Below are 14,185 nucleotides of genomic sequence, written 5' to 3' on the forward strand. Positions count from 1 at the left end.
GTAGAGTGCGTACACTCCTACCGGGGGGAAGTGGCTTCACCTACTCACCTTCCCCATTAATGGCCATACCTTTTTCCAAACCCCCTGTCCCTCTAATAAGACTCAGACACTTGGGTTGGATAAATTTGGCCACAGCAGCCATTTTATTTACAAACAAACATCAAGAACACCAATTTACAAATAATAATAACAATGGAAGGGGAGTCCTTGGAGCTACAAAAGTCTGTCACGAAACAGCCCACCTGCATAGTATTTTTCTCCCAGCCGTCACCCTACTGGCTCAGGGGCACCGTTATACCTGCAGTTGGCTGACCTCAACCGCAACCACTCCCCGGGACACCACCCAGCGGGAGCCCAAATTGACCACTCCTCGGGACACCACCCAGCAGGAGCCCAAATTGACCACTCCTCGGGACACCACCCAGCAGGAGCCCAAATTGAGCAGACTACCAACCATAATAAATTGGGGAGGGACCATACCCCCTATGAATCCCCCCCCCCCCACAGTAATTTACCACCAACTCCAAGGACCCCCAATCCGCCATACAACTGCTGCGACATTGCAAAACTGTTCCACAGCATCCTCCGGTACCTGCGGAAAAACAAAAACAACGAGCAACAAAGCGAAATACCAAAATAGTCACACAGATGAACACATCATTTTGGGAGGGAGGGTGGGACAAGCTTCCCTGAGCTGTTACTAAAGATGGCGACGCCTTTCCCTCTCCTACCCTTAAGTAAACTGACCTCGCCCCCCCTCACATCCGCCCCCTCCTAAACACACCCCTAACTCCTTAACTCCTTCCCTTCCTAACATCCCTGATCATGGTGGCCTCCCCCTATGGCATTCTGCCGGGTCCAGCCTGTACTTGATCAGGGGACTGTAGAGTGCGTACACTCCTACCGGGGGGAAGTGGCTTCACCTACTCACCTTCCCCATTAATGGCCATACCTTTTTCCAAACCCCCTGTCCCTCTAATAAGACTCAGACACTTGGGTTGGATAAATTTGGCCACAGCAGCCATTTTATTTACAAACAAACATCAAGAACACCAATTTACAAATAATAATAACAATGGAAGGGGAGTCCTTGGAGCTACAAAAGTCTGTCACGAAACAGCCCACCTGCATAGTATTTTTCTCCCAGCCGTCACCCTACTGGCTCAGGGGCACCGTTATACCTGCAGTTGGCTGACCTCAACCGCAACCACTCCCCGGGACACCACCCAGCGGGAGCCCAAATTGACCACTCCTCGGGACACCACCCAGCAGGAGCCCAAATTGACCACTCCTCGGGACACCACCCAGCAGGAGCCCAAATTGAGCAGACTACCAACCATAATAAATTGGGGAGGGACCATACCCCCTATGAATCCCCCCCCCCCCACAGTAATTTACCACCAACTCCAAGGACCCCCAATCCGCCACACGAACATACTTAGACACCTTTAAGTATGCGAGCCCCCACCCAACGAGAGGGCCCTTTCGATACCTTCCTGCAGGCGCAGAGTCCACAGGTCGATCCCCACGGCCATCAGGTACACACCATCACCTAGCCAATAATTACCCTGGCCATCCTCGAAGTCATAATGACGCACGAAGACCCCCCCGTTTCTCACCACGAAACCCGAAACTGCCCGATTAACCTTAACCCTGGCTTTATTCAACCGCTGCACCGATCTAGCATGCCGCCAAACCTTCCGCGGGACAATCTCTGACCACACCACCTTAATAGCCGGACCATAACCTGAGTAGATCGTATTTTATATCCCTGATCAATTCCCGAAAAGGACGACTACCCAAATCGTTACCCCCGACATGCAACACCAAGACATCCGGGGCCCTGTCCATCAGCGCAAACCGATGCACGTCCGGCAACACCCGACTCCACAGCATCCCCCTACTCCCCAGCCACCGCACGACTACATCCTGCCGCCGAAAACCCAACTGCCGCCCGTCTGGACGAACATCCGCCCGCTCCGCCCCCCAATGAACGTAGGAATGCCCGACGATCCACACCAATCGCCCCGCTGGTCCTGAAAAATAAAACCACTGATTAACAAAACGAGTAAGGATGCAAGCGAAACATGGAGGAGGAGAGAAAAACGATGAGGGGACCTGGAGGGAGTGTAGAGAAGGAGGGATTACGACTGGACTATCATATAAACTGAGGGCGCACATACAGCTGGAAGCGGCGGGAATCCCATCGACCTATCTGCTTTACCACTTCCTCACCCAACCCCCATGCCACCGCCTCCGTCGCTGCCCCAATCCGAACAGAATGGGGGGAAAACAACGCCTCCTCCAGTCCCAACTTCCGCAGACACCTACGAAAAACCCACGTAAACTGATACCGGGACATAAAGGACCCATCCTCATGACACAACAACTGTCCCCTACGCACCGTTGAGACCTCTCTGAACCCCGCAAAGCAGGCGACTGGGCACATCCTGACCCCCTTGGCCACCCCCAACACCACTCTCTTACCCCGACCCCCTTGATCCGTCTTAGACCGCCGGATCCAGAATTCCACACTCCGATCCGTTACCAACACATCTTCCATTCTCAACCCCCCAGGTCTCCTTGTGCTGGGAGCCACCAGCTCCCCGACCCTCAGGGCCCCAAAATATGCCCACGAGAATGCCAACCTATACAGGGTCACCTCGTAGCTGGAAAAACAAATGTCACACAACACCCCCCACAACTGTTCCAACAACATAAACGAGACAGGGCGCCGCCGATCCGGCAACATCCTCCCTCTCCTGTACCCCCTCAGGGCCTGGCCAACCAAAAAACTTTTTGTAACATCTGTGTACCCCCGGACCTTAAAACCAAAAGCCAGGGCTGCCACAAAACGATTTACCTTGGACACTGACCAGCCCGCGATAGAGACTTGCCCCAGAAAGACTAACAACGCCACCACCCGATCATCATCCGTCACTACACCCTCCAGAACTGCCAACCAACTCTCCCACTCCCGCCACGCCGAATCATAAGCAGCCCAAGTACCCTGCGCAAGCGAAGCCTGAATCAAACCTCCTGCGGCTCGTAACCCAGCCCCCACAACCATTCCGGGCAAGCGATCCCGTCCTCCTCCGCGTCCGGAGCCACCATCCTGAACCGCTCCCACTGCAAGCGAGAAAGAGAATCTGCGATGTCATTTTTGATCCCTGGCACATGAACCGACACAACCCAAGCGTTCAAAGACAAGCAACGTAAAACCAGGTGCCTCAACAGCCGGACGACCGGGGGGGATGACGCGGACACGTTGTTAATAGCCCCCACCACGCCCAAGTTGTCACAATGGAACCGTACCTTGCTGTCCCGAAACCTCTCACTCCAAATTTCCACCGCCACTACTATGGGAAACAGCTCTAGGAATGCCAGGTTCTTCACCAAACCCAACTCCGCCCATTCCTCAGGCCACCGCGCCGCGCACCACTGACCCTTGCAGTAAGCCCCAAATCCCACGCCCCCCGCAGCATCTGTAAACAGCTCCCAATCTACGCTGTCAACCACCGGGGCCATGATCAAGGACCTCCCATTATAACGATGCAAAAACTCAAACCAAACTGCCAAATCTGCCCTCAGCGCCTGTGTCAGACGAATGAAATGATGAGGGGCTGTCACCCCAGCCGTCGCTCCCGACAGCCGCCTGCTGAAAATCCGGCCCATGGGCATAATCCTGCAAGCAAAGTTAAGCTTACCCAATAATGACTGTAATGCACGTAACGTGATCTTACGCAAATGTCTAGCCCGGTCCACCTCCGCCCGTAACGCTACCAATTTATCTTGCGGGAGCCGACACTCCATCCTCAAAGAATCAATGGTGATTCCTAAAAAGACCAGACAGGAGCTAGGTCCTTCCGTTTTGTCCTGGGCCAAAGGCACACCGAACCTCTTTGCCACCCACTCTATCATGTTCAACAACGTAGCACCAACCGAAGACCCGCCTGGACCAACACACAGGAAATCATCCAAGTAATGTATGACCGACGAGACCCCCGCAACATCGCAAACCACCCACTCCAGGAAAGAACTAAAAGCCTCAAAATAGGCACAGGAAATAGAACACCCCATAGGGAGGCAGCGATCCACAAAATAAGCCCCGTCCCAATAACATCCTAACAGCCGTATGCTGTCAGGATGCACAGGGAGGAGGCGAAAGGCCGACTCAATATCCGTTTTTGCCATTAATGCACCCACACCATAGCGGCGCACCCACGCAACTGCCGCATCAAACGACGTGTAAGCCACCGAGCAAAGTTCTGGAGAAATCCCATCATTAACCGATCGCCCCCTCGGGTAAGATAAATGATGTATGAGCCTAAACTTATTCGGCTCCTTCTTAGGCACCACCCCCAGTGGTGACACCACCAGCTCCGGTAAAGGGCAACTCTCAAACGGACCTGCCATGCGCCCCAACTCCACCTCCTTCCGCAACTTATCCCCTACTACCCCTGGATACTGCAACGCTGAACGCAAACTACGCAAGGTAAACGGCACCTTGTGAGCAGGGGCAGGGTTCCGGAAACCAACCCGAAAACCATCCAACAACAAACTTGCCCTGGACCTATCAGGGTACCTATTTAGAAAGGGCTCCATGTCTTCCCACCTCACCGGTGTCCGGCCCTTGACTAGCGCCCCCGGCCCCTCGTCCTTTTCCCTTCCGAAAACATTTAACCGCTCCGTGAGAGATCCCCCCGCAGGAGGAGCAGCTATGTTTGAACTTACAACCCGATCCAAACTTACACTGGCCCTCATTAAACTGCCAGCAGAACCCGGATTTTCCTCCTGTCCCCCCTGCTCCCCCCCCCCGAAGGCAATGAGGGGCCGGCCACCCCGGCCCCACCCCCTTGAAAGGACTGGCCAAAACGCACTGGAGCCATGACCCGCAACCATAACCCTATGTCTTTGTTATCCCACCTAATGTCAGGTCTCACTGCCTTCCGCTGCCGGAACTGCTCATCATAGCGCAGCCACGTCTGCCCGCCGTAAACTCGATGAGCCTCTCCGATAGCATCCATATAACAGAAGAGGCCGGAACAATGCTCCGGCGTCTTCTGTCCAATTACGCTTGCCAAAATAGCAAACGCCTGCAACCAATTAACAAAAGTTTGGGGAATCAATCGATACCGACGTTTTTCCTCCTTCTCCTTCTTGCTTTCCAACCACTTCCCTTTATCTAAATTGAACTTCTCCAACGGCAACAATGAAAAAATTTCCACATATTCATCCCTCCATATCTTTTCCCTTACTTCCGGTTTCAGATGCGCCCCCAATGGGCCCTCAAAACAAACATAGACCTCGCCCTTCGCCTTATCATCCAACCGCACCTCATCCACTGCCACATCCTTTTCTGTCTGCACCGACACTGCCACGCCCGATTCCCTAGACACCACCCCAGCTCCCCATAGCGTGCTATCCACCACTGCAGGCCCCGACGGCCCCACCCAAGCTGCAACCGGGGACGGGGAACCTATCGCCCCCCCTCCGCATCGCGCCAAAAGGTCACGCACACAACACAACAATTCCTGAATCTCACCCCCACCACCCGTACTTCCTGTAATCCCCCCGCTACACCCCGGCAATCCCGTAGGCAAAAGTGAACCCCCACCCCCTACCCCTGGGGACCGAAATACAGCAGGCAATGAAAAAGTAGGAGACAGCGACTCACCGGGCTGCGCAGGTGCTGTGTCCCCACCAGCCGGGGCGAAGGATCCATCCAGACGTCCCTCTTGGTCACCGAACTCACGGTCGTCCACTTCATCCTGCCCAGACGGGCCAGGACAAGCGCCGCACGCATGACATCCCCGACCTTCTGATGGAGCGCTCCTTAACTGCGCCAATGAACTGGGCCTCTCCGCCCGTCTGTTGGGGAGGCTCGACCACCCCGCGGCCCGCAGGTAGCCACCCTCCTGCCCGCCGTGTCACCACCGACCGTGGCACACGCCTGGAATTGGTTGCACCATCCTGGGTACAGGTGGGCCGCCCGACTGGAGCATCGCCAGCACGGCCCACCGCAAGTCCTGGGTCCCGTCGTCTGGAGGCAGAGGGAGGTCCCGGATGCATGGGTGCCTGCCCTACCACCTCCGCTGAGCCAGGCCGGCTTCCAGGATTCCTCTCAGACCAGGCCGTCCTGCTCACGGCAGCCGAGCGAGGGGCCCGGCCTGGAGGGTCCCTCGTGGGGCTCCTTACCCTGCGCCTGGCTCGTGGCATCACTTCCGGGCTCAACCTCTCCGGAGGCCTCGTGCGACGTGACCGCCGCCGGGGAGGAGAGGACGGCACCGCCTGCGCCCCAGATCCAAACACGGAGCTGGGTAAGTAGTGCATCCATTATAAAGTACTGGACAAACTTCCCTGTGCTGCTGCAATCTTCCCTGTGCTGTTAACTAAAGATCACCAGCTTCCCTGTGCTGCTGCAAGCTTCCCTGAGCTGTTACTAAAGATGGCGACGCCTTTCCCTCTCCTACCCTTAAGTAAACTGACCTCGCCCCCCCTCACATCCGCCCCCTCCTAAACACACCCCTAACTCCTTAACTCCTTCCCTTCCTAACATCCCTGATCATGGTGGCCTCCCCCTATGGCATTCTGCCGGGTCCAGCCTGTACTGGACTTGCAGCGTCAAAACAATCTCCCAGAACACAGCCTGATTTGCGACGTTCCAACACGATGGAATTCCACCCTGCACATGTTGGACCGTCTGTACGAACAGCGGAAAGCCGTGAATGATTTCCTGATGCAGCAGACGGGCAGCGTTTGGAGCCAGTGTAATTTCGAGCTCAGGCACTGGCAGCTGGTTAGAGACGCATGTCGCGTTTTGAGGCCCTTTGAAGAGGCCACACGATTTGTGAGCCGTGACGCTAGCGGAATGAACGATGTTATGCCGCTGATATTCATTATGGAGCAAACGCTCACAGCGATGATTCAGCAAAGGATGGAGGAAGGATCACATCTGGCTATGGATGTTGAGGAGGAGGAGGAGGATGAGGAAACAGGACCTGAAGAGGAGCTGGATTTGGAGATGGAATCACAGGAAGGGATAGGGGACGAGGCAGCCGCACAACATGACAGTGATGGTGGTGATGACGAGTCTGACGACGACCTTGATGATGGACAACCATGGCAGTATGGGGCGGAGATGGAACCAACCGGGCCCTCTGAAACGCTGGCCAGGATGGCGAGCTGTATGCTTCGTTACTTGCGCGCTGACTGTCGTATTGTTAGCATGAAGCAAAGAGATGACTACTGGATAGCCACACTTTTAGACCCTCGGTATAAAGCCAGAATGGGGGAGTTTTTTGCGCCTTCCGAGAGGGAGGCAAAATTGGCTTATTATAGAGAGAAGCTATGCAGCCAGCTTGTCATGGCTTTCAAACGGCAGACACCCGCTGCAAGCATGTCTGACCGGGGGGCCACTCTCCGCTCCCCACTGTCTCATCGTTCCACCGCCTCTGGCAGAGCTACCTCTGCAATAGGCGGCAGCCGTGGCAGCAGCGGCAGCAGCAGCAGCAGCAGCAGCCAATTCAGTTTGGAAAATATGATGACAACATTTTTACATCCAATACCCCGACCTGACACACATCGTAGCACTAGTCACCAAAGGGATGTTCACCATCTCCAGGTGCAGCACCTAAACAACCAGGTTCACTCGTACTTGGACTGTGCCCTTTCTCCGTCAGAAATGCTGATCCCAGACCCCATGGACTTCTGGGTCAGCAGATTGGATCATTGGCAAGAACTGGCCCAGTTTGCCATGGGTGTACTGTCTTGTCCACCCTCCAGTGTAGCGTCAGAGAGGGTATTCAGCGCAGCAGGGGGCTTCGTCACCCCTAAGCGAACAAGATTGTCCGCCAACAGCTTGGAAAATCTCACGTTTCTGAAAATGAATCAAGCGTGGATCGGTGAGGATTTTAAAACCCCTGTGCCTGATGCCACTGATTAGATCTTACATTGCTGCTGCTGCTGCCGCCTGCTACTGCCGCCTGCTACTATGGGATTCTGTCCTGTCCACTCTTTTTTTAATGTGCCGCTGTTGGTGCTGCAGCTGCTACTACTTCTACCACCAATCCACCCCAGTGCCGTCTGCTACAAGCAGGCCTGCCCCACCAGAGGGCTTTGTCCTGTGACTCTCCAGTCTCTTTTTTTAATGTGCTGCTACTACTGCTACTACTGCTTGCACCCTTGCTGTCTGTGTTGGCTAGTACCTCTACTACCACCAATACACCTACACTGCCATCTGCTACAAGCAGGCCTGAGGCCTGCCCCACTACAGGGCTTTGTCCTCCTGTGACTGTCCAGTCTCTTTTTTTAATGTGCTGCTACTACTGCTACTACTGCTTGCACCCTTGCTGTCTGTGTTGGCTACCTCGACTACTACCACCAATACACCTCCACTGCCGCCCGTCTGCTACAAGCAGGCCTGAGGCCTGCCCCACCACAGGGCTTTGTCCTCCTGTGACTGTCCAGTCTCTCTTTTTTTTAATGTGCTGCTACTACTGCTACTACTGCTTGCACCCTTGCTGTCTGTGTTGGCTACCTCTAATACCACCAATACACCTACACTGCCGCCCGTCTGCTACAAGCAGGCCTACCCCACCACAGGGCTATGTCCTGTGACTGTCGTCCAGTCTCTTTTTTTAATGTGCTGCTGCTACTACCAGTCCTACCACCCTTGCTGTCTGTGTTGGCTAGTCTACCTCTACTACCACCAATACACCTCCACTGCCGTCTGCTACAAGCAGGCCTGAGGCCTGCCCCACCACAGGGCTTTGCCCTCCTCTGACTGTCCAGTCTCTTTTTTTAATGTGCTGCTACTACTGCTACTACTGCTTGCACCCTTGCTGTCTGTGTTGGCTACCTCGACTACTACCACCAATACACCTCCACTGCCGCCCGTCTGCTACAAGCAGGCCTGAGGCCTGCCCCACCACAGGGCTTTGTCCTCCTCTGACTGTCCAGTCTCTTTTTTTAATGTGCTGCTACTACTGCTACTACTGCTTGCACCCTTGCTGTCTGTGTTGGCTACCTCGACTACTACCACCAATACACCTCCACTGCCGCCCGTCTGCTACAAGCAGGCCTGAGGCCTGCCCCACCACAGGGCTTTGCCCTCCTCTGACTGTCCAGTCTCTTTTTTTAATGTGCTGCTACTACTGCTACTACTGCTTGCACCCTTGCTGTCTGTGTTGGCTACCTCGACTACTACCACCAATACACCTCCACTGCCGCCCGTCTGCTACAAGCAGGCCTGAGGCCTGCCCCACCACAGGGCTTTGCCCTCCTCTGACTGTCCAGTCTCTTTTTTTAATGTGCTGCTACTACTGCTACTACTGCTTGCACCCTTGCTGTCTGTGTTGGCTACCTCGACTACTACCACCAATACACCTCCACTGCCGCCCGTCTGCTACAAGCAGGCCTGAGGCCTGCCCCACCACAGGGCTTTGCCCTCCTCTGACTGTCCAGTCTCTTTTTTTAATGTGCTGCTACTACTGCTACTACTGCTTGCACCCTTGCTGTCTGTGTTGGCTACCTCGGCTACTACCAGTCTACCACCAATACACCTCCACTGCCGCCCGTCTGCTACAAGCAGGCCTGAGGCCTGCCCCACCACAGGGCTTTGTCCTCCTGTGACTGTCCAGTCTCTCTTTTTTTTAATGTGCTGCTACTACTGCTACTACTGCTTGCACCCTTGCTGTCTGTGTTGGCTACCTCTAATACCACCAATACACCTACACTGCCGCCCGTCTGCTACAAGCAGGCCTACCCCACCACAGGGCTATGTCCTGTGACTGTCGTCCAGTCTCTTTTTTTAATGTGCTGCTGCTACTACCAGTCCTACCACCCTTGCTGTCTGTGTTGGCTAGTCTACCTCTACTACCACCAATACACCTCCACTGCCGTCTGCTACAAGCAGGCCTGAGGCCTGCCCCACCACAGGGCTTTGCCCTCCTCTGACTGTCCAGTCTCTTTTTTTAATGTGCTGCTACTACTGCTACTACTGCTTGCACCCTTGCTGTCTGTGTTGGCTACCTCGACTACTACCACCAATACACCTCCACTGCCGCCCGTCTGCTACAAGCAGGCCTGAGGCCTGCCCCACCACAGGGCTTTGTCCTCCTCTGACTGTCCAGTCTCTTTTTTTAATGTGCTGCTACTACTGCTACTACTGCTTGCACCCTTGCTGTCTGTGTTGGCTACCTCGACTACTACCACCAATAAACCTCCACTGCCGCCCGTCTGCTACAAGCAGGCCTGCCCCACCACAGGGCTTTGTCCTGTGACTGTCGTCCAGTGTCTTTTAATGTGCTGCTACTACTCACCCTTGCCAATAAAAAGGGTCAATTTTTGGAGGGCTTGTGAAAAGCCATTGCTTGTTGCTTTTACATCCATGTATGGAAGAACCCCGGCAGGCATCTGCCAATAAAAAGGGTCAATTTTTGGAGGGCTTGTGAAAAGCCATTGCTTGTTGCTTTAATGCTTTTACATCCATGTATGGAAGAACCCCGGCAGGCATCTGCCAATAAAAAGGGTCAATTTTTGGAGGGCTTGTGAAAAGCCATTGCTTGTTGCTTTAATGCTTTTACATCAATGTATGGAAGAACCCCGGCAGGCATCTGCCAATAAAAAGGGTCAATTTTTGGAGGGCTTGTGAAAAGCCATTGCTTGTTGCTTTAATGCTTTTACATCCATGTATGGAAGAACCCCGGCAGGCATCTGCCAATAAAAAGGGTCAATTTTTGGAGGGCTTGTGAAAAGCCATTGCTTGTTGCTTTAATGCTTTTACATCCATGTATGGAAGAACCCCGGCAGGCATCTGCCAATAAAAAGGGTCAATTTTTGGAGGGCTTGTGAAAAGCCATTGCTTGTTGCTTTAATGCTATTACATCCATGTATGGAAGAACCCCGGCAGGCATCTGCCAATAAAAAGGGTCAATTTTTGGAGGGCTTGTGAAAAGCCATTGCTTGTTGCTTTAATGCTTTTACATCCATGTATGGAAGAACCCCGGCAGGCATCTGCCAATAAAAAGGGTCAATTTTTGGAGGGCTTGTCAAAAGCCATTGCTTGTTGCTTTTACATCAATGTATGGAAGAACCCCGGCAGGCATCTGCCAATAAAAAGGGTCAATTTTTGGAGGGCTTGTGAAAAGCCATTGCTTGTTGCTTTTACATCCATGTATGGAAGAACCTCGGCAGGCATCTGCCAATAAAAAGGGTCAATTTTTGGAGGGCTTGTGAAAAGCCATTGCTTGTTGCTTTTACATCCATGTATGGATGAACCCCGGCAGGCATCTGCCAATAAAAAGGGTCAATTTTTGGAGGGCTTGTCAAAAGCCATTGCTTCTTCTTTTACCACCTTATATGTATGAACCCTGGCAGGCATCAGCCGCCTAAAATGGTAAATTTTTGTACCTTTTTTAACAATGCATTAAGCATACAACATGCACAAGTGCAGTGGTTTCTGTTAGTTATCTCCGTGTCCCATCCGTTTTCCTAGAGCCATACATGTTGGCGTAACTTTGACACCAACTTTGCATTAAAGACAGCTCAAAAGTACTTGGATACACTCATGGGTGACCTAAGAGTGTTATACAGGGCTTCTAGGGCTTTAAAACAGTGTTATACACGATTTTTAGGGGCTTTCTTGTATTACAGGTTCGGTCAGAACTAGTTCGGTCCGAATCGAACTTTTGCACGAAATTCGGCGAACTTGCCGAACCGAACTTTTCATAAGTTCGCTCATCTCTACACAGGATATCCACAGGACAGGGGATACATGTGTGATCACTGGCATTGATAGGGAGAACGGGGGACTGAAAGTCCCCTGAAGTTCTCCATCACAAACCTCGGACTTCCGGGGTCTGTGTCGGCAGCTCCGTAGAAATGAATGGAGCGTTGGTCGTGCTTGTGCGCATGCGTGACCAGCGCTCCTTTCATTGTTATTGAGCTGCGCAGACGCCGGAAGTCAGAGGTTTGTCATGGAGAAGTTCAGGGGACTTTCAGTCCCCCGTTCTCCCTATCCCTGCCAGCGATCACTCATGTATCCCCTATCCTGTGGATATTCAGTGGAGAGGGGATACATGTATTTTGTAGGACACACTGTAGGTCGCATTTTTTGGGAGGGGGGACGCTGTATGGCGTTCACTACAGGGAGGGAGCGCTGTATAGCGTTCCCTACAGGGGGGGGGGTGGCTGTATGGCATTCCCTACAGGGGGGGGGCTGTATGGCGTTCCCTACAGGGGGGGGGGCTGTATAGCGTTCCCTACCGGGGGGGAGCTGTATGGCGTTCCCTACAGGGGGGGCTGTATGGCGTTCCCTACAGGGGGGCTGTATGGCGTTCTCTACAGGGGGGAGCTCTATGGCTTTCCCTACAGGGGGCGGCTGTATGGCGTTCTCTGCAAGGGGGCTGTATGGCGTTATCTACAGGGGGGCTGTATGGCGTTCTCTACAGGGGGGCTGTATGGCGTTCTCTACAGGGGGGCTGTATGGCGTTCTCTACAGAGGGGGGGGGCTGCATGGCGTTATCTACAGGGGGGGGGCTATAAAAAAGGCACTATCTACAAGGGGGGGGTTGTGTGACACCCAGGGGAGGGGGGGCCCCAGTCAAAAGTTTGCTATGGGGCCCAGTCTTTCCTAGTTACGCCCCTGGTGCTGATTCTGTTTCTAACCTGGGGGAGCTCACAGCATATGGACTTATACACCTCCAATTGAACTTATTGAAAACTGTGTAAAACTACAGTGTCTCATGAGCTCCCCCTAATGGCGACAGCTAGTAAACAAAATGTTGTAATTTTACTCAATGATGAAATGTTTACTAGTTTGAGTATGAATGGAAGGCTTTTACCTGGTTTGGGCTTTTGATCAAAGTTTTTCCATATCCTGATCGGTGGCTGTGTCTTTTCAATTTCCACCATATTTTTGAAAAGGAAGAATGTGGCAAGGAATCCAGTGATGAATCCAAAGGTGAATTTCTTTAAGCTTATCCGTGAACAACTTAATGCCATGGTGAACTGGATTTCTGAAGCAAACAGAATAATAAAATGAACACTTATTTTGCAATGAAACATCATAAATATGTAGATAATAACTACCATATAATGAGAACATTCAACCAATATGACATTAGTATCCGGCTCCGTTAGTGACTTCTGTCCCAGATTGTGTTGATTTTGCCATCAAAACAGTGTAGTTTGCTGTCATATTATGTCTGGCAAAATGATGGAAACCATGACAGAAAGCCGACAGAATCCATTAATGTCAGTGAGTTCTGTCGGGCACCATTTATTTCCGCCATGCAACAGTTCCCGAGCTTCTGGTATTCTTGTTGTTCTGCTCCTATGAAGGAGCAAAATATCGGTACCGGGAACGCAGATGTGTCAACAAGTCCTTAGCAACTGTTAAGTGGAAAACGGACTGTAAAGGGAAGTGCTTTATATATTTATATCTATGTACATGTGAGTGTAGATATATATATTTGTCCCTCCAGAAAGGTTTATATTCCTCCCCTCACTCGGTAATGAGACACCCTGGGGGATGGAAGCCATAAGCAGTGAACAAATCCAGGAAGCAGGAAGTTCTAACTGCCCTTCCATCCCACTACCAGGTAATGGTATTCCATGAGGTAGCCATAAGCCAATACCCTCCACCCCCTTGCATGTGCAAAAGCATGTGATGTCACACAGATGTGCACGGAGGGGGGGGGGGAATTAAAAGGAAAAACGGTTCCAAAGTTCTCTCTCTTATCTCCTGCTCCCAATGGACTCCCCTTCCCCCCATGTCTGCTCTTGCCACATGGCCCTTCCTGAGAGACCACACCAACTTGGACCACATGAATCGTAAGTATCTTCTCCCCTATACACCCTAAGTAACCCTTTCTCTCCAGCTCCTCACCTGCACATTCCCATACCCTGTTAACCCTTGTAGCCCTAAGTCCCTGTTAACCCTTGGTGCCCCTGTGTCCCTGTTTACCCTTGCTGCCCTGAGTTAACCCTTGCCGTCCCTGAAGTTAACCCTTGCAGTCCCTGAAGTTAACCCTTGCAGTCCTATGTTAACCCTTGCTGTCCCTGTTACCCGATTAACCCTTAGTGTACAGGGATAGTCATTATTAGGTGGGAGTGGGACAGAAATAGTGAGTGTGTATTGTATTGTAACGTAACTGTATTCATATGTATGTTTAGGTAAGTG

General features: G+C 52.5%; 1 protein-coding gene across 1 annotated transcript in view; it reads right to left on the reverse strand.

The window, feature by feature from the left end:
* LOC142741737 (glycoprotein-N-acetylgalactosamine 3-beta-galactosyltransferase 1-like) overlaps positions 1–14,185 on the reverse strand; it is a 124,610-nt gene that overhangs the window by 57,812 nt on the left and 52,613 nt on the right. The window contains exon 2 of the mRNA XM_075851076.1: positions 4,749–4,759. Coding sequence (XP_075707191.1) covers positions 4,749–4,759 — 11 coding nt within the window. The remainder of the gene's footprint in view (positions 1–4,748; positions 4,760–14,185) is intronic.

This window comes from Rhinoderma darwinii, chromosome 2, assembly GCF_050947455.1.
Source record: "Rhinoderma darwinii isolate aRhiDar2 chromosome 2, aRhiDar2.hap1, whole genome shotgun sequence".
Lineage (NCBI taxonomy): Eukaryota > Metazoa > Chordata > Amphibia > Anura > Rhinodermatidae > Rhinoderma > Rhinoderma darwinii.